Genomic DNA, 26,355 nt, shown 5'->3' on the forward strand with positions numbered 1-26,355 from the left:
AGTGGCCTCTATGAGTATCTGTATATAGTTTAATTAAATTAAAAATAATTTAATGGCATAAGGCATCTAGGACAGATGACGGCAAGCAAGTGAGTTTCCTGTAGATGGCCAACCCTCTTGCATGGCTGCGAGAGGTGCACTCTGGTGAGGCACAGCCCCAGAGACTTCACCCCAGGATTGCTTCTTGCTGCTGATGTGCATCTCATGTTTGTCTTTGCCATGCTCCTCATTTATTTGGCTTGGTGTGAGTGGACACCAGGAGACCCTCACTGCCTGTAGCCTGGTGTGATTTCCTCCTGGGTGATAGCCCACTCTGTTGGGCAAATCTCCTGCAGATCAATATGAAGATGTACTTTCATGTAATAATGCTGTTTAGATGTATTGATGACTTTATAGAATTTCTGATTCGATTCAAATAATTTTAAGAAGAAAGTTTAAGGAGATGGTTGTAGTTGTTTTGCCAGAAAGGTATAATAAAGTTAGAATTAAGAACAGAATGTGCCCTCCTCACAGAATAGTGAGTAAAGGCTGCATAATAAAGAGGACAGTGACCTTTCATAAGTTACACTCAGAAGAGAAGTAGGCTTGGGACAGATTCGTGATCAAGGGGAAACATTCATTCTAGGTCAGGTCCAAGGATGTAGCCACAGGTGTGCACTGTGATAAAGCAAGGCCATGTGACACTGTTGCTGTGAACTTATAATGAGCTTATGGAATGCAACACTGCCTTGAACTTACTATGGACATCCTTCTGTTACTTTCCTTTTGTGTAACATTTATCTGTGAGGTCATTTTATAAAGAATATTTTGTCTAAGAAGGTATAAAAGGGCTAAGAACAAAAATAAAGTTGGGCTGTTGGGGCTCTGCTCCATCCACTAAGTGTATATATGTGTGTGTGTGTGTGTGTGTGTATATGTGTGTGTATACATATATATGTGTGTGTATGTATATATGTATATATGTGTTTATATATATGTATATATGTCTGTATGTACAACATGCATATATGTATATGTGTCTGTCTCTACATACATACATACATACATACATATGAATGTATATAAATATGCATGTGCACTTGTGAAATTGATGAAACAGGTGGTCAGGCCCAGCTAATGTGTGTGTGTATGTGTGTGTGCAGTGTGTGCAGTGTGTGTGTCTGTGCACGCGCATGACCTTCTATCCTTTTCTTTCTTGCTGGCCTCTTAAGAGTTACAAGAGTTCAGAGTTTCTTGCTGGGCAGTCTTGTGGGCCCCAGATACTAAGTTTTGTTCCATCAGCAGTTCTGACCCCGATACCCCTCCCTCAACTGCTGTTAGCAGTACCCCAGTCACCTATGCCATACCTCAATGCTTTCCTCAGTTACCTGATGTCGGAGCTGGCCTTCAACATGTTAAATTTATTTTTGCTTGTATGTTTGTTTCTATGTGATGAGACAGGGTCTCACTGTGTAGCCCAGGCTGGCCGTGACTTCAAAGACTCACTTGCCTCCACCTCCTGAGAGCTAGGATTAATGGTGTGTGGCACTACACTGGGCTTTGATTGATTTTTATTTTATGTGTATGGGTCATTTTGCATGAATTATTTGTGTACCACGTGCATGCCAGCACAGGCCAGAAGAGGGCATCAGATGCCCTAGAAGTAGAGTTACAGACAGTCGTGAGCTGCCTTGTGTGGTGGGACGCAAAACGGGTCTTCTGGCAGAGCAGCCAATGCTCTTAACTGTGGAGCCATTTCTTCAGCTCTAAAAATAAATCTTAAAAAACAAAATAAAACAAAGATTTAAATTTTTGTGTTAAACTTATTGTTTGAGTATATGGTATGTGCGGGTTTGCACATGTCACAGTGCATGTGTAGAGGTCAAAGAATAACGAGTTGGTCCTCTCACTCTGCCTTTTATGTGGGTTCCTGGGATTAAATTCAGTTGGTCAGGCTGTTGTGGCTGTGCTTTGCTGGCTGAGTCATCTCAGTGGCTCCATGTTTTGTGGCAGAGTCTCACACTATAACCTTGGCTGGCCTGGAACTCATTCTATGACCCAGCCTGTCCTTGAACTTTAAGTTCTTCCTCAACGTTCCAAGTGCTGTGATTACTCACAGATTACTATCAGACCCAGCTCAACTTAACATTGGTTGGTTTTAGTTTTAAGTTGGTTTTTTTTTTTTTTTTTTTTTTTTGGTTTTTCGAGACAGGGTTTCTCTGTGTAGCTCTGGCTGTCCTGGAACTCAGAAATCCGACTGCCTCTGCCTCCCAAGTGCTGGGATCAAAGGCGTGCGCCACCACCACCCGGCTTAGTTTTAAGTTTTGCTCTTCATTTGTCTATTTTCTTTATAAAGGTGGGTCACAGGAGTTAAGAAATGTATTGTCAAAAGTGCACAGATTGAAAGAATTCAGTTTGGGCAGAGCAAGTGTGACGTTATGAAAGAACTGGGAGAAATGAAGGCAAAGGGCAATGTTTACTGAAGCATCAGCTCCAGACAATGTGTGGGATCAAGATGCACAGATAAGGAAGAGGCACAGCCAGAAGATGGTGGCCAGTGTTTAATCTCAGCATTTGGGAGGCAGAGACAGGCAGATCTCTGGGTTCCAGGCCAGCCTGGTCTACAGAGTAAGTCTCAGGACAGCTAGGGCTACACAGAGAAACCCTGTCTTGAAAAACAAACAAACAAACAAAAACCAATCAATCAAGCAAAACATCAAAAAGGAAGAGGTACAGTTGCCATGATTTTTAGTGCTATTGCTGTTGCTATGCAAGCACGAACTGGCTGCTTGCAGCCTAAATGAAAGCTTAACTCCCTGTCCAGGTGCAGTGCTAGGAAGAGGCAGAATAGCAAGAGGTATCGAGGGAAAGGAGGGTCCAAGGCTATCCACGCCCAGGCTGTCAATTTCTTATTACCTTGGCAACTTGGTGGTACAGCTCCAAGACCTGGTCCACAGCTGACTGGATGGAATCTTGAACTGTGCTGCGGCTCTCTGAGAGGATGGTGCTGAGATGAGTTGTGAGCAAAGTATGGAGTCCTAAGAGGATAAGAATGTTAGGACCCAAGAGTGAGGATGACTACTGTTAACATGCTGTGCCAGGACTGAGGCTGGGAGTAATGCCTTCTGGAAGAAGCTACTTCTATTACCTCTCCACAAATAACTAATTTTTAGAGACAGCCCCTCTCAGTTCTCATTTGCAAAAGCAAGCTGAGGAAAATTTAAGTGAGTTACACTGCTTTTGAAGAAACAAATGCTTGATTCATGCTGTGAACAATGATAGTGGTATCTTCCAAAGTGGTATCCTCTTCCAAAGGGGAAGGGAGTCTCTTAGGAGTACCTAACCCTCTTCTATTCCTACTTGAACATCACTGTTAAGTGAGCCTCTGTTGTTGGCAGTGTGTCATTTCTCACATGCTGTGGTTAAAAAAAAGGCTAAAACATATAAAGGTTACTCTGGGGATTGTTAATGTAAGACCATTTAAATTGAGTTAAGGGCAGGGATGCTGCTCAGTTAGAGCACTTGCCTAGCAAGTAAGTAGCCTTGGGTTTGCTCTCTAGCATCACATAAACTGGGCATAGCACATTCCTGTAATCCAGTACTTGGGGGGGGGGGGCGGAGGCAGAAGGATAAGTAGTTTAAGGGCATCCTCGGCTAACCAGTGCATTTGAGGCTGCCTGGAGACATAGGAGATCCTGTTTCAAAATAAACTAATTAAAACTAAACAAATTGGGGGTGATCTCAGATGAGGTAAGCACAGCCACCCGCTTAGCATTACTCAGAGACTGCCATGTGGGGATGGAGACTTGGTTCAGTGGTTAGGAGCACTGGCTCTTGCAGAGGACCAGGTTTGGTTCTCAGCACCACATGGAGACTCACACCATCTATAACTCCAGTTCCAGCGATTCTGACAATTCTGACTCCTGTTCTGGGCCTCTGGCCTGAAGATGCTAAGCACCCATGTGGTACATATACATACACACAGGCAAAATATTCATTTACACACACACACACACACACACACACACACACACACACACACACACACACACTTTTAAAGTGAAAGTTAGGAGGATCAATTACTATCACAGGGCACCACAAAGCTCTCCAGGGAGAGCAAGTTAAATATGGATTTATAAAGGTATGTGCAGCTAGAAGTAAGAGAGTGCAGATTAAAGGTTGTTTTATCACCTGTCAGTGACACAGAGGTAACTTCACTCATCTCACTTCAGTGCAGAAAATAGCTTTTCTTATCTGCTCTCTTAAATATGTTGTCTAGATAAACTGAGATCATGCAGAAGGAAGTATTTTGAAATACACATGCAGTGTTCAAAGGGGGAAGAATGCTGTTGCCATGGTGATGGAACACGTAGATTCAATTTTTATACATTGGCCTCAAGAAGAACCCAAGAAATGAGAAGTTTTTGAAAGCAGACATTTAATTTAAAAAAAAAAGTTATTCCTAAAACTGTTCCTACCACCAGATGCTTTTGGCGCTGTAGCAAAATAAGAAGTTAATCATAGAAGTTACCATGACAAGGTGGGCGGGAGGCCAGCGACTGATCTTAAAGACACATGAACAGACTAATTCTGCATAGTCTGCTTCCTAAAGCAAGGGGCTCTAGAGAAGGTGTCCAGGGCAGTAAGGAAGGCTGGGAAAGACAAATTAAACTTACCCTTGCTGTCCCTTACTGTGCATCCTTCAGAGGCTATCCTGATCCATGAAGGATTTTAAGAAGGCTTTTTACTTTTTAATTACTTTTTTAAAGATAAAAAAACATTATTTATGTTTATATGCATGCATGTATACATACAGGCCTCTAGCCTGCAGAGGCCAGAGGATGGCATCAGATCCCCTGCCTGGAACTTGAGACACAAGCAGCTGTAAGCCATTTTACTTAGGTGCTGGGCACCTAACTCTGGTCCTCTGCAAGAGACCTTGCTCTTAACCACAGAACTGTCTTTTCAGCCCTGCCAGTGATTTTTGTTTTGAGACAAGGTCTCACTATATAGCTTAGGCTAGCCTAGATCTGGCTGTATAGAGCAAGATGGCTTCAAACTCAAAGTGATCTACCTGCCTTTGTCTCCCAAATGTTGGGATTAAAAGCATAGGCCATGCTGGACAGTGGTGGTGCATGCCTTTAATCGCAAGCACTTTGAAGGCAGAGGTAGGAAGATCATCTCTGACTTCAAGGCCAGCCTGGTCTACAAAGTGAGTTCCAGGACAGCCAGGCTTCACAGAGAAACCCCGACTCAAAAACTAACCAACCAGTAAAACAAACAAAACCTCAAGCCAAACAACAACAAAAACAATGCATATGCCATCAGACCTGGATTTTTATTTCTTTATTATTGTTTTTTAGCAGTGAGTTTTTAAATCTAAAACTGAGTATAACTACTGAGAAGCTGCAGGCCTTCTGAGATGTGCTAAACGGAAGTCTATTAATTATCTTAGTACAACAAAGATGGTAGGTAACATTGCTTTCAAGACATCTGAGTTCTTTGGGTCTGCTCAATAGACTCGGTGTCAAACTCAAATTATCCTAGGGTTATCCTTAGCAAGCATTTTACGATTCCAGAAAGTAACAGATCTTAAGCCTCAGATGGCATTTGGCCTCTGCAGGGCCTTTAATATTACCTAATTTAACTACTCCTGTTAGAGACTGGACAGGGAGGCTCAGATGATGTGACTTGATTTTCAAAAACCACCGAAGAGGCTGGAATCAGAGCTCAAAAGAAAACCAGCTGTTTTAATTCTACCCTGCGTCCTCTCTACCACTCTGCTCATTAGTTTGTCTTTGTGTGCACATGCCCCAAAATCCTCACCAAACTCTCCTCACTCGAGCTTCATAACCCAACTCTCCTTTCTTTCCCACTCCTTGGCCTCAATCAATGGAATGGGGCACCAAAGAACACCAGCTTCTCAGAGTTGAAAGCCTGAGCACAGGAAAGCCGTGTTTCTGTCAGGGTGTGTACACACCAGGAAAGAAGCAAGAGCCAGGAAGGCAGGTGGCAGGAAGGGCCAATCTCATTTCTGACAACCACAAATAACTGGCACTAGTCACTGGCAGAGCTTCTGATCTGGGTTATGAATAGTCTTGTTTCACCCATGATGCAGTGGGAACCAATAGCACACCACAAAGAATACAAGAGCAGGGTCCTCCATGGCTCACGGAGAAAGGAATGACAAAAAGGAGGCTTACAGATTTCCTTAAGCATGTCTAGGCTCCATTTCTTGTATTTTTTTTCAGTTTAGGAATGTATTGATCAGCTCTTAAGATCTGCTTCCCAGGGTTCACAGGATTAAAGCATGTGAGTAAAAGTCACTCAAAGACTTCCAAATCTCACTACCTCTGATCACTTGGAAAGCATGTGGAAAATGCACACCTCAAGCATTCTAGCTTTTTATAATATAGCAAACATAATGAATCAATCTTCACACAGCTATACATCTTCAAATAACCCAGGTGATTCAGATATGTGTGTTTTGTGGCCCACAAACTGAAACCATCCTGTTACAGGATAACACCCTAACTGCACTAGCACAGAGATAGGCTTCTTTCCTTGACACCATCTAGAAAGGCAGTGCTAATTCTTTACATATTACCCACATTTAGACAGATGTCCACACTATGTAGATAGACCTTTCTTTAGAGCTTAGCATACCCAATCTGGCTGCTGCATTTTTCTTTACATACCCCAGATTTCCACTTGTTGTACTGGGATGCCACTTTGGAAATCCACAAATAGGAAAAGTAGCAGAGCTGGTCCCTGTGCATCCATATTCTGAGACTGAGTCTCCTCAGGCAGCTCCACTTTATAATTCACATCTGGAAGCACAAACTCTAAAGGAAAAGATAAAAGACAAATCTGTAAGGTAAGCCTCCTATACACAAAGTGACCCAAGAACTGACATCTTGATCAGAAAGGAACCATGAGGTCTAAATGCAAACATTCAGTTCCACTTCTGAATTTGTTTCTCCACCCACATGATGGCAATGAATAGAGTTCCATGCAGAATATCAAAATAGCCAGGCATGTCCATGCACAGGAAATAGCATCCTTGTGCACTTACTGTGGAAGTATTATACAACAAATTCATTTGTTTCTTGTGTGATGTTTTTGTTTCCTTGAGAAAGGGCCTCACTAGGTAGCCCTGGCTGTTCTGACTCTTGATATGTAGACCAGGCTGGCTTTGAACTCACAGAATTTTCCTATCTCTGGTATGCACCACCACACCTGGCCTCTTGTATACCTTTCTAAGGCAAGTCTGGCTAGTAAGAGGCACAGGTCAGATTCAAACTTGAGTAATAATATTCCAGGTAATTTGTGCTACATGCTAGATGCCATGTTAAATTCTTTGTATGTACTATCGTAAGATTTAGACTTTATAACTTTCTTGAGTAAGACCTATTCTTACCTTTTACAAATAAGAAAAGGGGCAGTCTGCTTAGGGGTATACTGTGTCCACCTGTAAATGGTAGAGCTGAGTGGTAGACCTTGCCAGATCAACTCCAAATCTATACTTTTAAGTACTATTTGCACCTTTTAAAGTTCCATAGGGTGGGTATTCCCATACCCAGGTGCATGGGAGGAGTATCTCCCTGTGGATCCCAGTTCTGATCTTTAAGAAACAAAAGGGGAGCAAACGGGATTACAGCAAGTTGAGGACAGCCTAGGCTACACATTTTTACACAGTGAGACCCTATCTCAAAAAGCAAAAAAGAAATGAATGAGAGAAATGAGGGATGTTTCCTGTATTATTCATTCAAAATGTTAATGGACCAAAGTTCAGAAACAGTGAACTGTAGAAACAATAGAAACCAATACATACAGTCTGAGAATAAAAATCAAAGTGGCCACTGGCAGTGGTGCCAGGTTACACACACCTTTAATTTAATCCCAGCACTCACTTGGGAGGCAGAGGCAGGAGGATCCCTACAGGTTTGAGGCCAACATGGTCTACAGAGTGAGTTACAGGACAGCCAGGGGTACATAAGGAAACTCCATCTCAAAAAAAACAAAACCAAAACCAAACAAAAACAAGACCACACACACACACCTCAAAAAGAAAGAAAAGAAACAAGAGAAAAAGAAAGAAGAAAGGGAGATGTAGTTTATTAGCTCAGCTGGTAGGCTGTTACCTAATATACATGAAACACTGGGTTCAATCCCAGCACTGCATAAACCAGACATAGTGACCTAAGTCTGTAACCCAGCACTTAAAAAGTAGAAGCAGAAGGATTAGAAGTTCAAGGTCATTCTTGGCTTCATATCAAGTTGGAGGTCAACTTAGGCTACAGTAAGATTCAATCTCAATTTAAAAAAAATCCCAGAAATGCAGTTAGGCCTCCCTTCTATTCTGGACCCATGACATCCCACATTAGTACTGAAAATAATTTCCTCTCAAAACTACTTACTTCCAGGGACTTCCCAAGGCTGTGTCCTCTCATCCTGTTCTCTGCATAATGTTCTCAAGAACAAAGATGCTCCCCTAGAGGCTGACCTTTTAGATTACTCTAGAGATGGTGCCTTATCCTAAGGTGCAGGAGTCTTTTCATACTAGTGGAAATCGTAGAATACCCCTTTCTTTACTGGCCATTTTCCATAGGGCTCAGAGTCAAACCGTGAACTGTAACCCTCTAAGACCTTAGCCAAGGCTGCAGCCCATTCCTTGGTTATATTCACTGGTCCAGTCATTAACCATCCAATTTCTAATAAGTATGCTGTTTTAGTACAGCTTATCCCAAATTAACATGGTTAGACCCTACATGAATATCATGATCAGCTTTCTAGGTTTAAGTTATTAAAGCTGGCATTTGTGTTACGTTTAAGTTCTTCTAAGTAGTTCTCTGTGTGTTAACACTCATTTCAATAAGAATAATGTCTCTTCCATGTACAGGAGTGGCTGCTCCCTCATCTACTGTGCTAAAGTTCCCAAATGGACAAATGAAAGTATGGCAGAAAACTTCAGAGAAAGTCCCCAGGAAAAGCCTGAGAAATAGAGGCACCAGCAGGAGTGAGAAAGCAAATGTCAGACAGCACTGGAAACGCAGGCTCTGCCTAAGCCTTACTGTGGAACACACTGCCTGACTCCATGGACTCTCCAATGTGGTTAGATCCTATCCTATTGTCAGGCCAGCACATTATTGGGTCCTATTTTCACATATATCTGTTATTTATATTAATTTCTTTAATTCCTCAGGTTTCTAAATTTTGGTACCAAATATAGATACACACGTGTATCCAAATTGAGATCCAAATTGGGCACCATAAACAAATTGTGTTTCTTCCAGTCAATGAAATAAGACGTATCTCTGAAGACAGTGGTACTTGGCTGCTCTTGAACTGATGATAGCAGAGGCAGACCCAAAGGTCCATATAGAAATATGTATGGCTGTTAAAGAAAACTGTCAAACTTTTCTTTCAACTATGTATTCACTTGTATAAAACAAACTTACATCCTGACCTCATTCACACTCCCAGAAATATATACATATGCAAGACAATTGCATGTTTAGCTTTTTTCACAACAAAGTCAGGTATGATGCACCTGAGGATCCTCAGATCTTTGTAGGGGGTTAATGAATGTGGGCTACATGTAGAACACTGGGACAATTTATTGATTCCTCTTATCATCTGATCATAGATTTGAGCAGCATCAGAGGCTAAACACAATGCTAGGCTCTAGAGGTATGAAGATGAGTCCCTAGATTCAGTATCTATGCTCAAGTTTTACCTTATTTTAGTATGTGGGACAAATAAAACCTAGAAAATTTTGATATAAGATGCTGCATGCTTGGATAGAACTACAAAGGAGTATTTTCTAGAAAGTAATTGAGAAGCTTCCTCTCACTTTTCCTAGCCCTATTCTTCAACCCAAACAAAGTCCCTGGAAAGAATCATTCCCCTCTGGACTTTTGCTTTTTTATGCTTATCCCTCAAATGGGGTTTCTCAGTATCTATTAGCACTTGACACCTGGAGGCAGATGTTCTTTGTTGGGGGAGGGGCTATCTGTATACTATAGACTGAAAGGTTTTGGAAAGTCACAGAACAAGGAAGGCTAAACTCTCAGAAGTCTCCCTCAGCACCCATTATCACAGGAACTAAGGCCTCCACACTCATTGCTCAGGGTCACAATTTGAAGGGTAGAGTGTCTGGAGGGTGCTCTGCTCATCCTGGAACACACTCTGGCCTTGAACTCAGAGATCCACCTGTCTCCTGACAGATGGGATCAAAGGCCACACTACTCAGCTGGTGTTTTACTTTTTACAACCATCTTCATTTTATTTGTATGGGTGTTTTTGTCTGCATGCATGTCTGTGTAGCACATCTATGCAGTACATGTAAAGGCCAGAAGAATGTTAAATCCTCTGGAACTAGAGTTACAGAGAGTTGTGGACTGGTCTGTGGGTCCTAGGAATCAAACCCAGGACCTCTAGAAGAGCCACCAGTGCTCTTAATTATTACTGAGCCATCTCTCCAGCTCCACACCTCTTTGAGGTAGGGTTTCATTTAGCTTAGACTAGCCTCAAACTGTATAGCCAAGGGTGACCTTGAACTTTCTGATTCTGAGTTCACCTCCTGAGTGCTGGTATTACAGGTATACCTCTATACCCAGTTTATGTGGTACTGAAATCCAAATGTGGGGCTTGAGGAACACTAGGCAAACACTCTCCTAAATGAATGCTATTACCAGCTCTTAACTGGATACTTAAAGCCATTTACATTTAATATAAATACAGCCATGGTTGTGCTTAAGTCTATCCCCTTGATATCTGCTTTCCATTTGTTCTCTTTACTGTTTTTGGACTCTATTTTGGATTGAGTATTTTATCTCCTTTTTGACGTATTAGTCATAACTCATTGCTTTAGGCTTTAAAATCTTATCAGGATCCAACTTCAAGTAATATTCTAACAGTTGACATACACACATACATCCAACAGATACACTTCTATTCTTTCCCGCTGGCTCTGTTATGGTTATCAAGAGTTGGAGGTGGATAGGATCAAGATACATTACATGCATGTATAAAATTGTCAAAGAATAAAAATTATAAAGGATTTCCTTAAGCATTTTTAAAAGATTTATTTATTTTATATGAGTACACTATCGCTGTCTTCAGACACACCAGAAGAGGGTGTTGGGTTCCATTACAGATGGTTGTGAGCCACCATATGGTTGCTGGGAATTGAACTCAGGGCCTCTGGAAGAGCAGTCAGTGCTCTTGACCACTGAGCCATCTCTTCAGCACCTCCTTAAGCATTTTTATAATACTGCTCATTAGTAAATTCTTGACTCTTTTGAATGGCTGAAAAGCCTCAATCTTGTATTTATTGGTTTTGTTTGGGGGTAGGGGGTCCTTGAAGGAAGTTTTTACTCTGTATCCCAGGTTGGCCTTAGAATTCCTGTCCATTTTCTGGCCCCAGGCTCCCATGTACTGGGATTACAGGAATAAACCATCAGGACCAGCCCTTGTCTTCACTTTGTGTGTTCATGTGTGCAGGTGCACTTATGTGTGCACATGTGTAGGTCAGAGGACAACCTTGGCTGTCATTCTTCAGATACCATTTACCCTACTTTGAGACAGTGTCTCACTGGCCTCAAATCCAGCCAGTGAGCCCCAAGGATCTATCTTATCTCTGTCTCCTTAGTGCTTGAACCCAGTGTGTGTGTGTGTGTGTGTGTGTGTGTGTGTGTGTGTGTGTGTGTGTGCAGGAGGCTGTAGGTGTTGCTTTTAGGCATGTTTTCTGAGATAGGTCATCAGGTAAGCAATTTATTGACAGTCACATCCCCAGCCCCTTACCTTTATTTTGAAAACTGTTTTCTCTGTGTATGGAATCCCAGGTGGATTACTTTTTCTTCTCTTTCTTTTCAGTACCCGAAAAAACAAAAAACAAACCAATTCCTTTTTCTTCTAGATGTTTCCAAGGAGAAGGTGCTGCCATACTTACCTTCTCTCTTCTTTGTACTATGTCCTGTTGCTTTCAGCAATTTCAGTACAATGTGTTTTGGGGCAATTTTCTTTATTTCTTACACTTAAGGGTTCACAAACAATGGAGTCTGCAGGCTTACAGTCCATCAGTTTTGGAAATTTGACAACTAGTATTTGATTTACTCTTTTTCCCATCTAGTCTCTAATTATGCATCACTAGATTAGGCACCAGAAATCACCCCGAAGTCATTGCTCTTTCATGAAATTTAAAAAGTCTTTTTTTTTTTTGTGGTTTAATTTTAAGTAGTTTCTGTTGCTGTCTTCAAGTTTATGCAATTTTTCTTTTGCAATGTATAAATCTGACATTAATCTTATCTGGTGAATTTTCAATCTAAAATTCATAATTTGCATCTCTAGACATTCAATTAGTTAGTATCTTTTAAAATATATGTGTTTTTCCTTGTCTTTAATATGACCAATTGCTCCTCTCACTGCTTGACTATGATATGTGCATGAACTCCAACCTGATGCCATGAAATATAAATTTTTTTTATTTAGGCTGCTGGGGACAACAACAGTCCCAGCATTGTGTGAGCCAGCACTGGCCCTGGAGCTCTGAACTTATTTATTCCTCTTCTTCCATTGTCTTTCTTTAAAGTTCTACCTGCCTGACTCTCACATCACCTCCCCTCAGATCACCAGACTCTAGGTGAGTGTCCCCACGTGCACCCCAGCCTAGAGTCTCTCCTGCAGTCTGGCAAGGCAATCTAAGGGTTCTCTTTAGAACACTGTTCTATACAACTTGTTACATAAAACTCTGCAAATGTGCACAGCCTTAATATTTGTCTTGACAAAAAAAAGTGGTCATCTACCTTGTGTTGAAAATTTTTCCCTTATCCACAGTTTGGGGGAGTTCTGTCTTCTTGTGTCATTGTAGAAGTCACACTGGGTTTAAAATAATGGTAATAGAGAATGGACAGCATTTACTCTTATCATGAAAATTAGCTGATAGCCAACAAAGCAGAGCTTAGGCTCACCCACATCTTGGCTGCCAATGAGCTGAGACAAAAGGAGGACTGTAAAGGAGAATGGGTGATCGAGGAGCACAAAGGAAGCAAAGACAGATGCACAATAATCAAATACAATATCTACTTGCCTTGTAAGCATCATCAAACACCTCTGTTTTGAAATGCTAAGTTAAAACACTATCAATAATTGATTTATTCTACATATCTAGTCACCAAAAGCATGTCATGTCTGATGGTGCCAATATTACTGTCTGCTCATGGAATGTAACATGGGAAGCTGCACAGCACCACAAAATGAAGCCATTAATGCACACAGCACACACATGTTCATTTTGTGTGGTACTGCAATAAAAAAATCCCATTGTTACAAAAACAAAAACTTTTAAAACTCATGATAATTTAAATGAGTTTACAACTTTGTGCTAGACCACCTTCATAGCTACCCTGGGCCACAAACAGCCCACAGCGTGGGTTAGACATCCCTGTGTCTTAAGGAGCTTCACTTCAATTATTATAGTTCTAAAAAGTATCAACACCACAACAGGAGGAAATCAGTCCATGAGATGCTATCACTTAAAGCTGAGAGGTAAAGAGGTGTCTGGTTCAATCAGTTGCTTCAACCACACAGCATGCACACCGTGTCCCAGTCTCAACAAGGTACTACAGAACATCTACTAACATGAAAAGCCAGGAGTGGTGGCTCACATCACAATCCCAGAACTCAGGAGATGAAGGCACAAGGATCAGAAGTCTAAGGTCATCCACAGCTACAGACTGAGTTTGAGTCCAGCCTGATATATAAATGAGAACCTGTCTCAAACACACACACACACACACACACACACACACACACACACACACACACACACAAAGAGAGAGAGAGAGAGAGAGAGAGAGAGAGAGAGAGCATTCCTTGCTCTAGTCTCTCTTAACTTCAGTAACAAACATTGGTTTCCTTATTATAGTCTTCAATTCCTTCAAGTGATGACTTTTGCCTTTCTGTATATGTAGTTTTAACTCAGGACTTATTAGTCCTTATTCCACTTAACTCACTGATCTAGTAAGTACTAACTCTTCTCCTTTAGCACTCTGAAATGCTGTCAGATACTCTTGCCAAAGCATGCAGTGGTTTCCCACTGCACAGAATGAAGGTCACATGCCCTCATAAGGCAGGCAAGGCCTACCACACTCAACTCCAACCATTTCTTCTTGTCCCATCACTTCCTTTCACTGTTACCATTCTCAGTTCCTTGGCAAATACTTCAAAAGCCTAGAATCATTTTGGGTTATGCTTTTATGCAAATCATACAGGGTTCTAAAAAATAATTCATATATAAAGACTTTGCTAAAATCAAAATTAAAAAACCTTTATCTTTAAAGATTAAGGGAATTGACTAGAACCTGCTAAAAAGGATATGGAAACTGAAGAAATCCTGTTCACTTGGCTGGAGACGCCCTTGGGGTTGGGACACAGAGCAGCAGCTGGAGTCAGTGTCAGCTCTCCCAACAGGCCCATGTCAGCCTTGGCATCAGGGATGGACAGTGGTGCTGGATGTCCTAACACAGGGTGGATCCTGCTGCAGTGTTGTTCACTCCAATTACATTCTGGTTCACTATTTAAAAACATACAAATTTAACTTTTTTCTTCACAAAATTATTTGATGGGCATTTAAAATTCCTTAACTTCTCAGTATATACATAGCCCGTTTTATCTGCATGCAGTTAGAAAAAAAATGGGCAGTCCAAAGATTATATCTTGGCTCCTGTTTTTGTTGTCTTTCTGATAGTTTCTTATTCTCAAATTATACTTTTCCATTACAATTATATTCTATGGTTCCAAGCATGTGTTTCCAAAATCACTCAAAGATCAGCACTGCATGTGACAACTGTGAGCAAATGGCCGAAATAAAGGTGGCTGCATGGCTCTCAAGACAACTTCCGCACACACTATACCTTCCTTTGTGTAGGTCTGAGGGAACAATGAGGCTCTCATTCTTCCCAACAAAGAAGGTGGTTGATTTATTTACCACCTAACACTTCTCTTCCAAGCAGAAGAGATACAAGAAAAGAAGAGAGGAGAGGAAGGGAAGTGGAAGAGAAGGGGAGGAAAGAGGAAAGAAAAAGGCAGACAGACCATTTCTACCTTCTACCAATGCTCAAAATAGAGAAAAGCAGGAGGGACAGTAAGCTTGCCTTTACCTCACATAGCGCTGAAAGCCCACAACTAGAGTGATTCCATTGCACATTCTCAAAGTAGGTTCATTTTCTGCTCTGAAAATCAAACCAAAACCAAAATCTAAGTCATCTCTCAAATCAATCGTGATTTGATGTATGACTTCAAATACCCAGAGATAACTGGAATTCAGCAACCAGAACACACACACATACACACACACCACACACACCACAATCTTTAACCTCAATTAAAGGAAGAAACATGTAAGATTGAGATGAACATATTTATTTGTTAAAAGCTAATATAGAGTAAGAAAATGTGAGGGTCTCAGGATTAGTTTCAAGGAAATTTTGAACTAAAAATTCAAATTGTAAACCTGTTGTAAACAGGGCAGTAATGCTTAAGAATCATTCAAAGCTGTAAAACTGCTTACAGACCCAAAGATCTCTGCAGAGAAGATCCCATTCACCGATACACTGAAATTAAACTTGAGCTGCAAAACAACAAATGAAGGGTGAGATTTCACAGCAGTCTGGATAGACATTAAAACGTCCACAGTAGAAGCAGTAGAAACTGCAAGAGAAGAGCCGTGGCTCACACACCCAACCCACAGGACCAGAAGAAGTCTCAGGGGAGTTCAGGGGTCCCAGGGAACTACCAGAAAAGGACTTACAACACTCCTTCCCCCACAGGCCAAAACCCCACTAACACTGAAGCTGCTGGGACCAATGCCCCACCCTACCACAGGGAACTGCTAGAGTCAGGGGGATCTGAGAACTTCATTTTCAACTCAGTGCAGTTGTGCAAGCAATTCAGTGCATAAGGACTCTTACTTCTTCCTTTCTGTTATTTCTCAGCCTTGCATGTATGTCTTGGGATGTTTTTGCTTTCGTTTGCATTGCTTGGGTAGGTTTTAAGACTCTCTGGCTTCTAATCTATTGCAAATCAATTTTTATATTTTTTAATTATCTGTATATGTTCATATTGGTGAATGTCATCAGAGACCAGAAGAAGGTGTCCAATTCCCTGGAGCTGGACCTGACATGTGTCCTGGGAACTGAACTCAGATACTTTGCAAAAATACATACTGCTCATCGTTTTACAAAAGATTAGAAATGAGAGAGAAGACAACAGTGGGCTTAACCACTGAGCCATCTCTCTTGCTCCCAACTCCTCATCTTATTGACTAAAGTTAGAAGAGAATCCATATTACTCTTGGTTGTTTATTATGAAGTATGGTCCACTGTCATTAATTGGTGGATGTTTGTATACAATATAGAGCAGCTGTTTTTCCAGTTATTTCCTAAGGAAACAGAACTTAACACCCTGAGCTCCTAGACTCAAGAATTGTTTTCCGAACTAAATATTGAATGCTATCACATCCAAGACCTACTTAAAAATTTCAAATACTTCAACTGAAGTAATACAGCTCATTAAAGCAAATAACCAAGCAATGAAACAACACCAGATGGTAAATCCCAGTGTAGTATCATAAGAAATAGAAATGACTAAGACAATAGAACTCCTCCAAAATTAATAATCATATAGAAATTCTATCTAAGGAAAGTATGGTAGATGAAAGCCCAGACAGAACTCAAAAGGATGGTTATGAGTATTCAAAGACACAAATGAAATGAAGGAAATAAGGAAGGCAGTGGTTATTATAAAAGAGGAATTCCACAAACAGAAGTACTGAAGAAAAACAAGCTGAAGCTCTGGAGGGCAAAAACATAGTAAGTCAAATAAAAGAGCTCTGGAAAGTCTCATCAATATAATGTGTTGGGAAGGAAACAAAATATTTGCATTTGAAGACAAAGTGGAGAAACCAGAACAATTCAACAAGGAAAGAAATGAAAGGACCATGAAGATGTGCATGCGCATGTGCGCGCGCGCGCACACACACACACACACACACACACACACACACACACACACACATAAGCCACACCCAAAAAACAGTTAAGCAAGAAAGGAATAGGAAAGACAAAACTACAAAAATCAACAAAATGGCTGGAATCAATACACATCTTTCATTAATGACTCTGAATATTAATGGTATTAATTTCCCACACAAGGCAAAGACTAGTAGATTGAACCAAAAACTAGGAACCATTTATTTGTTGACTCTAAAAACTTAGTTCACAACAAAAGGTGGACACTTTTGAAGGACAGAAAAAGGTGTTCATGTAAATGCTCCTAGGAGAGAAACTGCTGCTGTTCTAGTATCTGACCAGACAGACTTCAAACAAAGGCTTGTAGGAAAAGAAACGGGTGGCCACTGATTAAGGAAAATAAATCTGTCAAGAATATAACAACTCTAAATATGCTTGTATGCTCCAAATACCAGTGCACACAATTTCCTAAAAACAAATGTAACTAGATGTAAAGTCACAGATTAACTGTAGCACAATAGTGGTGGGTACCTTCAATACTCTCACCAACTGGCAGTCAATCCCAATAAAAAGTAGATAAGCAGAATCAAATGACGTCATAGATAAATGAACTTAACAAAAATCTACAGAACATTGCAGGATACAGAACAGCCTATGTCACTTTCTCTAAAATACAACACGAGTTAAGAAACAAAGAAAGTCTTAATACACTGGGCAGTGGTGGCACACGCCTTTAATCCCAGTACTTGGGAGGCAGAGGCAGGTGGATTTCTGAGTTCGAGGCCAGCCTGGTCTACAGAGTGAGTTCCAGGACAGCCAGGACTACACAGAGAAACCCTGTCTCAAAAAACCAAAAAAAAAAAAAAAAAAAAAAAAAAAAAAAAGAAAGAAAGAAAGTCTTAATAGAGGAAAACTGTTTCTATCTCATCACAATAGGCTAACATTTCACACCAACAATGAGGAAAACTCTAGAACACGCACAGACAACAAAACTACTACAGTATGATGCAAACAACACACTACAGAGTGATGAAAAGTCCTTGAAGAAATCAAGAAGAGATAAAGACACTCCTAGAGACAAATGAAAATGAACACAACATACAGAGAAGTATGGGGTACGATGCATGCAGCCCTCAGAAGTGTAAAGTTCTAAGTGCCTACAGCTAGGAAATGAAGTGACTGAACAACATATCTTAGAGCTCCAGAGAAAGAACGAGCCCCAAATCAACACACAGAAGTCACTCACAATCACGGCAGATATTAATTACATGGAAAGAAAAATAAAGGTAAAAAAGATAGATAAAGCCCTAGCCAAAACTAACAGAAAGAGAAGACCCAAATTAATAAAACTAGACATGAAAAGGGAACCATACAACAGGTGCCTGTGCAGTTCAGGGAATCATTAGGCCTTATCTAAAAATATGTATGTTCCTCTAAACTAGAACACCTAAAGCTCATGATCTCCCAAGATCAAACCAAGGTAAGGCTGGCATGGTAACACATACCCTTGATCCCATAGTCCAAGGGCAAGCAGACCTTTGAGTTCTAGGCTAGCCAGGGCTACTCAGATTCTTGTTTTGGCCTTGTTTAAGGAAAACATAGATAAATTGATAATATTTAAAGAATAAACAACTTAACCTTGTGATGAACTATGATGATTTTTCGTAAAAACTGCTTTATAACCAGACAGTCTGTCATAAAACTTCGAGGATTTTCATCAACCTATAACAAGAAAACACAACCTTAACCCCAACAGTGAAAATGAGTCAAGTAGACATTTCCTCCTATAAAAGTGTATATTTCAGTCAGTTTAGAGATATTCATGGAGACATAACTTAGAAAATGAGAAATGTACAAAAAAAAAAAAAAAGAAGATAGGGAATTGACACAGATAGAAACCTACTTCAGGAGGGCAGTGGTGGTGCATGCCTTTAATCCCACTACTTAGGGGGCAGAAGCAGGCAGACCTCTGTGAGTTTCAGGCCAGCCTAGACTATAGAGTTCCGCAACAGCCCAGGCTAGACACAGAAACACTATTTCAAACCTCCACCCCTCCAAAAGAAAATCTACTTCATAGAACTTCAAGAGACACATGAATAAAAGACCAGTGAAAATCTACAATGTCAAAACCACTTTTTGGGACATATCTGGAGTAATTAAAACTAGAGATGAGTAATTGTATCATCATTGTCTAATGTGCTTTAGTATGATCTGTATTAAGAAGAGAAGTGAAGGGCTGGAGAGACGAGCAGTTAGTGAAGTGAGTGCCTTGTAAACATGAGGATGTTCTGTAGCAATTTCCTGGAGATTGAAACTGTAGGGAATAAGATTATACAGGGAAGCTCCTCAAGACAAGTAAACAACTTAAAATAGCTTCAGGAAGTCCCTAAAACTGATCAGATGATACACTAGATCTCTTCCTCCCCAAGAATAAACATTAAAGACTGCAGAGAGTTACTCTAGGACAAGCCCAGCCACTTGAAAGAACCATAAATCAGCCAGGCTGGCTGGGAGAGGTTTAAGATAACTGAGCCACCTGGAACGGACACTCTCCAACCAGTTGAGCTGCCTGCAGGCTTATACAGTGAGCTCCAGGTTCCCAGCTTTTGTGAACTGTTCTCCATGCTGGGGTAGGCCTTGGTAGGTGATGCAGCTGTTTTGAGTCATTTTTGCTTCTATAACTCCTGACCCATACCCTTGTAAGTGTACAACCAGCCATCTTAGGATCTTTTACCAACACAGCAAGTGCAGTCCACAGCCTATGACTGGCTCTTAAAGGGGGAAATTTACTATTATTCTCTGTTGACCTAATATAACTTGCTTGGTGCTTCTAGTCTGATTAGATGCAGTACCTGTTTTCTGTTTCTTTCGAATCTCATATTTCTAAATTATAAAACTTTTTACATTGTCATATAAATTACTTATTTCTCCTACTGAACTATGAACCTTTCTAATTTGTAGGTTTTATTTCTATAGACCCATACATGCAAATAAGTTATATTATTGTTTTATTGATTCTTTGTGAATATAACATCATGCACCCCAATCTACTCATTTCCCCGTCCTTTTTTTTTGTTTGTTTTGTTTTGTTTTGTTTTTTTGAGACAGGGTTTCTCTGTATAGCCTTGGCGCTCTTGGAACTCACTCTTGTAGACCAGGCTGGCCTCGAACTCAGAAATACGCCTGCCTCTGCCTCCCAAGTGCTGGGATTAAAGGCGTTTGCCACCACTGCCCGGCCTTCCCAGTCTTTTCATATTTGCCCTCCACCCTTGTAACTTCCTCCTCACAAAATATTAAAATTTAAAAAAAAAACTTGCCATGGAAGCTACAGTATGTCATAGAGTGTCACACAGTATACCCCTTTGTCCAAACAGCTTTACTTGCAAATGTTCACTGTAGTGAGTCATTGGTCTGGTTGAGGCTCTGGCTTCTGCTATAGCATCAATACTGAGACTCCTCTCAGACATTCCACCGTTGTCCTGAGTCATGGACGTCTTGAAACGCTGGATCTGTAAGACTGCCCCTTCACATGCTCTAGCAGCTCAGATGTGGGGTAGATTTAGAGTCGGGCATTTCAAAGCCCTGGGTCTGGGTTTGGGTGGTTTTTCAGTTGGTTAGCCTGACAGCTCTCCCACGCCCACACTATCAGGGCCAGCTTCTAAGGGCTGCCTAGGTGAGGGGGTGTGGCCAGCTCTCCTGCATCAATGTTGCCACTGGTACCACCATGGGGTGGTGATAGGGTGGGACCAGCTCAGCACAGACATCATCATGGCCTCAGAGGGCAGCCCAGATCACAAATGTCAGTATGGCCTTTGGTGATAATATGGGCCACAGACATTGACACAGATCCCTGTTTCAGTAGGGCCACGGATTCAGACCTGGCTCTTGGCAGCAGCACTGGCCTAGACATCACCATGGCCTCTCACATCAGGCTGTTCCTCACCTCTGTTACACTCCCATCCTGCCTCTCTTCATAGCCACTCCACTCCTCTTTCTCTCCTATTTCTCTACCACATATTTGCTCATCTTCATGGCATCTACCCTGGAACAGCAGGCCTGTGGTCTCTGGCTGTCTTCTGCCCTAGCCTGCACCTCTTTTGTTCATGTCTTTTTGTTGTTGTTCGTTTGGGGTTTTTTTTTTTTGTTTGTTTGTTTTTGGTTTTTTTTGTTTGTTTGTTTTTCGAGACAGGGTTTCTCTGTGTAGTCCTGGCTGTCCTGGAACTCATTTTGTAGACCAGGCTGGCCTCGAACTCAGAAATCCGCCTGCCTCTGCCTCCGAAGTGCTGGGATTAAAGGCGTGCACCACCACCGCCCGGCTATTCATGTCTTTTTTTAAAAAGTTAATCAATGAGTGAAGTGGAGACTTAAGGGTTCTTTGGAGAGTCAGTTGGATGATGTTTTGTTGGGGCAAACATGTGCAGGACCATTTAGCTGAAGTGGACACAGGTAAAAGGCTAAGGCAGACTCATTTCGCTGAAGCAGATACAAGTGAAAGGGTGTTCTGCTAAAGCAAGCACATGAAAGGACATGTGATGACAGATTCTTTGCTAACAACACACATGTATTGGTCCGTCTTACATTGCATAGTTGAGCTGCATTTGTCGGTCGGTATTTCATAAAGAGAAATGCACCAAAAAACTTCTGGTGGTGTGCTATAGTTTCTTGCCACTTCCATGGACTCGGGCTGATTGGCAGAGTGGTGTCAGCTGAGACAGATGAACATGCTGAGGTAAGACCCGTGGAGGGCATGTGATGTTTAGAGGGAGTATAAAAAGGACTTGACAGTGACAGAGGCTGAGCTAGGCTTGCTTATAGAGCTAGCTGTACAATGCGTTGGTCTTGTGTCTTCTGCTGATCTTCACTTTGCTCAGCCAAGGCTTTGCTAGGTAATGCCACTGCTGCTGCTGACCCAACTCTATTGAACTGGACTGCTGTATTTCCATGGGATGTTTGCAAGTGAATCGAGTTGCTGCTGCTGAAACCAGTGAACTGAACTGTCAATTTTCATACAACACAGATGAGAGTTGCTCCAAAGAACCCTTTCTCAACAGGTCCACTTCCCCCATATCCTTTCTTTTCCACTACCTCTGGTAGGTGGTGGGATAAAAGGGAGGTTAAAGCATTTAAGAATTTAAGAATCATCATTAAAATAAGTTTTGAAAAAGAATTAAAGCTACAAATGACTTTACTGACAGTTATATACAGAAGCATAGCAACCTTGCTATAGCACTGAAGAAAATGTTCCCCCTCACCCAGCTACCGTTGACTGCTCATGAACCCTCAGGGAGGGCAGGGTCTTGATTGCTCATGAACCTTCAGGGCGGGCAAGGTCTTGTGTGCCCTACTTACAAGTTTACTTTCAAACATGAACTAATGCAGTCTTATGTTCTGGACTATTCTCCAGAAGAAATTATCAACTTTCTTCCTCCTCTTCCTCCTTGATAGGTATAGGTAAGATTGATGATGATGATGATAGACAGGCAGACAAAAAGATCCATATACACTCACATGCAAAGGGATATAGATGTTTGTGTATATAGATTTTCTTCTCTTATATAAACATCCCGACTACAGTTTTCCCTCCCTCTTTTCCTCCCAGTCTCTCCCACCTCCCCTCTCCAGATCCACCTCTCCTCCACTTCCCTTCAGAAAAGGGCAGGCCTCCCAGGGATACCAACCAAACATGGCATATCAAGTTACAATAAGACTAGGCACATCCCTTCCCATTAAAGTTGGACAAGGAAACCCAATAGGTGGAAAAGGGTCCCCAAATCAGGCAAAACAGTCAGAGATAGCCCTGCTATCACACTGTAACATATATGCTGAGGGCCTAGATCAGACCCAGATAGGTTCTCTGATTGTTCCTCTCTGTGAGCCCCTATACACCCTAGTTAGTTGATTCTGTGGGCCACTTTCTTGTGGTGTCCTTGAACCCTCTGGCTCCTCCAATCCTTTCTCTCCCTCTTCTGTGGGATTTCCTGAGCTCCACGTACTGTTTGCCTGTGGGTCTCTGCATTTGCTCCCATCAGTTGCTGGACAAAGCCTCTCTGATGATGATTATGCTAAGCTCCAGTCTACAAGTGCAGCAGAGTATCATTAGGAATCATTTCATTGACTTTTTTTTTCAGGCCATGTTGGGTGCTATCCTAGGTCTCTGGGCTATCTAGCTTCTGGTTCTTGGCACTCCAGGCAGTGTCAGGCATGGGTCTCAAGTTGGGTCAGTCATTGGTTTGCCACTCCCACAAGTTCTGTGCCAATTTTATCCTAGCACATCTTGCAGGTAGGACAAATTATAGGTCGAAGGTTTTATAGCTGGGCTGGTGTCCTAACCCCTCCACTGGAAGCCTTGCCTAGTTTCAGAAGATGGCTGGTTCAGGTTCCGCATCCCCAATAACTAGGAGTCTTAAGCTAGGGTCACCTTGTAGATTCCTAGAATTTTCCATTGTACTAGGTTTCTACTTCATCCCCCAAGTGCCCCCCCTCTAGTCATCTCTCCCAGTAGTCTCTCTCTTTCTCTACACCCCTACTTGATCTCTCCTGTTCCCATCCCCACCTGCCCACAATCCACCTGCCAAATCTATTCTACTCCCCTTTCTCAGCAAAGCCTTGTGTCCCCACTTTGAGTCCTCGTTACTTGGCCCCTCTGGGTTTGCAAATTGTAATATGATTATCATTTACTTAACAGCTAATATCCACTAATAAATGAGTACTTACTATGTGTGTCTTTCTGGGCCTGGGTTACCTCATTCAGTTGATTTCATTCATTTGCCTGCAAATTTCATGATACTTTTTAACAGAAAAGTAATACTCCATTATGTAAACTTACATTTTCTTTATCCATTTTTCAGTTCAGGGACATCTAGGTTGTTTCCAGTTTCTGGCTGTTATGAATATGGCTGCTTTGAACATAGCTGAGGATAGAGCATCCTTTGGGTATGTGCCCAGCTGTGTCTTAAGGTAGATTGATTCCTAATTTCCTAAGAAACTGACATATTGATTTCCAAAGTTTTTTTTTTTTTTTTTTTTTTTTTTTTTTTTTTTTTTTTTTTTTTTTTTTTTTTTTTTTACAAGTTTGCACTCTCATAGCAATGGTGGAATATTCCCCTTGCTCCACATCCTCACCAGCATGAGCTGTTACTTGTGTTTTTGATCTTAGCCATTCTGACAGCTGTAAGATGGAACCTCAAAGTAGTTTTAATTTGCATTTCCTTGATAGCTAAGGATGTTGAACATTTCTTTATATGTTTCTTGGCTTTTTGAGATTCCTTTTTTTTTTTTTTTTTTTTTTTTTTGAGAATTCTCTGTTTAGATCTGTACCCCATTTTTAAATTGGGTTATTTGATTTGTCAATATTTAGTTTCTTAAGTTCTTTATGCATTGTGAATATTCACTCATTATCAGGAGTAGATGTGGTGAAAAAAAGTTTCCCATTCTTTAGGCTGCTGTTTTGTCCTATTGACAGTGTCCTTTGCGTTGCAGAAGCTTTTCAGTTTCATGAGATCCTACTTATTAATTGTTGGTCTTAGTGCCTGCACTACTGGTGTTCTCTTTGGAAAGTTGTCTCCTGTGCCAATGTGTTCAAGGCTATTCCCCACTTTCTCTTCTATCAGGATCAGTGTATCTGAATTTTATGCTGAGGTCTTTGATTCACTTGGACTTGAGAGTTTTATGCAGGGTGATAGATATGGATCCAGTTTGACAAACATCATTTGTTGAAGATGCTTTTTTTCCCATTGTATATTTGTATGTACAACTCACAGAGATCTTCCTGCCTCTGCCCTCCAAGTGTTAGGATTAAAGGCACTGGCTACCACACTTGATTTAAATCTGGATAAACATCTTTGTAGGATAAGGTTTCATCGCCAGGCGGTGGTGGAGCACGCCTTTAATCCCAGCACTTGGGAGGCAGAGGCAGGCGGATTTCTGAGTTCGAGGCCAGCCTGGTCTACAGAGTGAGTTCCAGGACAGCCAAGGCTACACAGAGAAACCCTGTCTAGAAAAAACAAAAACAAACAAACAAACAAACAAAAAAAGGATAAGGTTTCATGAGATCATACTGCTTTGGAAGGATGTGTTACTCAGCCAAATGTGGGGTCATATGAACATCAGAGTCATGGTCTCCTCTACAGGAGACGTCTCATTATGAGACAAATGAGAGATTAGTTTTTTTTCATATGATCAAGTTAAATAGATCATTTAGTATAGTCTTATCATGAGTGTTTCAACTGATGTTTGGTGTAAATCTTGCTACTTGACAGCACATACACACACCTTCAATCCTACAATGAAATCTTTATCACTCTCTGCATTTAGATACCCTTTAAATAGCTATGTGGTATTAGAGACACAGAGATGTGAAAAATGATGCTTTAAGGAAGTCCTTGCTCCTTTGAGGATAATGCCACCTGGTATACTACTTCACCTCTCCTCTCCAGCACAGGCTTACTCCTGGTCACTAAGCTCACAGACCCCCTCTGTGCTTTGAGTCTGAATTTCACATTCAAGTCTGACCAAGGAGCAAAGAGTGTGGCTCAGTGAGTGAGTGTTCATCCGGCATTCTTGAGGCCTTGGGTTCAATCCCCAGCATCCCAAAAATATTTTGCCTTCCAAGAAGATAATCCTTGCCTTGTCCACAATTTTAGTGGTATTGCTTCAAGTATTGCTCTATTTAATTTGATATTGGATGTTGGTTTGCTGTATATTGCTTTTATTATATTTAGGTATGGGCCTTGAATTCCTGATCCCTCCGATACTTTTCACATGAAGGAGTGTTGTATTTTGTCAAATGCTTTTTCTGCATCTAAGGAGATGCTCATGTGATTTTTTTCCTTTGAGTTTGTTATATAGTGGATTAAGTTAATGGATTTTTCCTATATTGAACCAACCTTGTATTCCTGGGATGTGGCCCCCAACACATATACAGCAGACTGGGTTCAGTCAGAGAAGATGCATCTAACCCTCAAGAGACTGAAGGCCCCAGGGAGTTTAGAGGTCTGGTTGGGTGGAGGGTGAGGTTGGGGACATCCTCCTGGAGGTGGGGTGGAAGGAGGTATGGGATGTGGAACAGTCGGAGGGTGAATGGGGGCAGGGGGAATAAAATCTGGAGTGTAAATAAATAAATAAATAAAAAACAAAAGCTAATCATATTAAGCAACAATTTAGTCTTAATTCCATGACTACTTCAAAGACCATGATCTTGATTTCCACTCATTTTTAACTATTTCCATAGTTACATTTTAGAACTGATTCCAAAAACTTTAAACAAGTGGTTCTAAACCTTCCTAATGTTACAACCCTTTAATAGAGTTCCTCATGTTGTGGAGATCCCCAACCATAAAATTAT

At 41.2% G+C, this 26,355-nt stretch overlaps 1 protein-coding gene across 1 annotated transcript in view; it reads right to left on the reverse strand.

Moving 5' to 3' along the window:
• Top6bl (TOP6B like initiator of meiotic double strand breaks) overlaps positions 1 to 26,355 on the reverse strand; it is a 72,730-nt gene that overhangs the window by 15,835 nt on the left and 30,540 nt on the right. The window contains 7 exon segments of the mRNA XM_034518363.2: positions 2,896 to 3,017; positions 6,678 to 6,824; positions 9,220 to 9,370; positions 14,362 to 14,557; positions 15,144 to 15,215; positions 15,558 to 15,613; positions 18,651 to 18,734. Coding sequence (XP_034374254.2) covers positions 2,896 to 3,017; positions 6,678 to 6,824; positions 9,220 to 9,370; positions 14,362 to 14,557; positions 15,144 to 15,215; positions 15,558 to 15,613; positions 18,651 to 18,734 — 828 coding nt within the window.

The sequence above is a fragment of the Arvicanthis niloticus genome, chromosome 1 (assembly GCF_011762505.2).
Source record: "Arvicanthis niloticus isolate mArvNil1 chromosome 1, mArvNil1.pat.X, whole genome shotgun sequence".
Lineage (NCBI taxonomy): Eukaryota > Metazoa > Chordata > Mammalia > Rodentia > Muridae > Arvicanthis > Arvicanthis niloticus.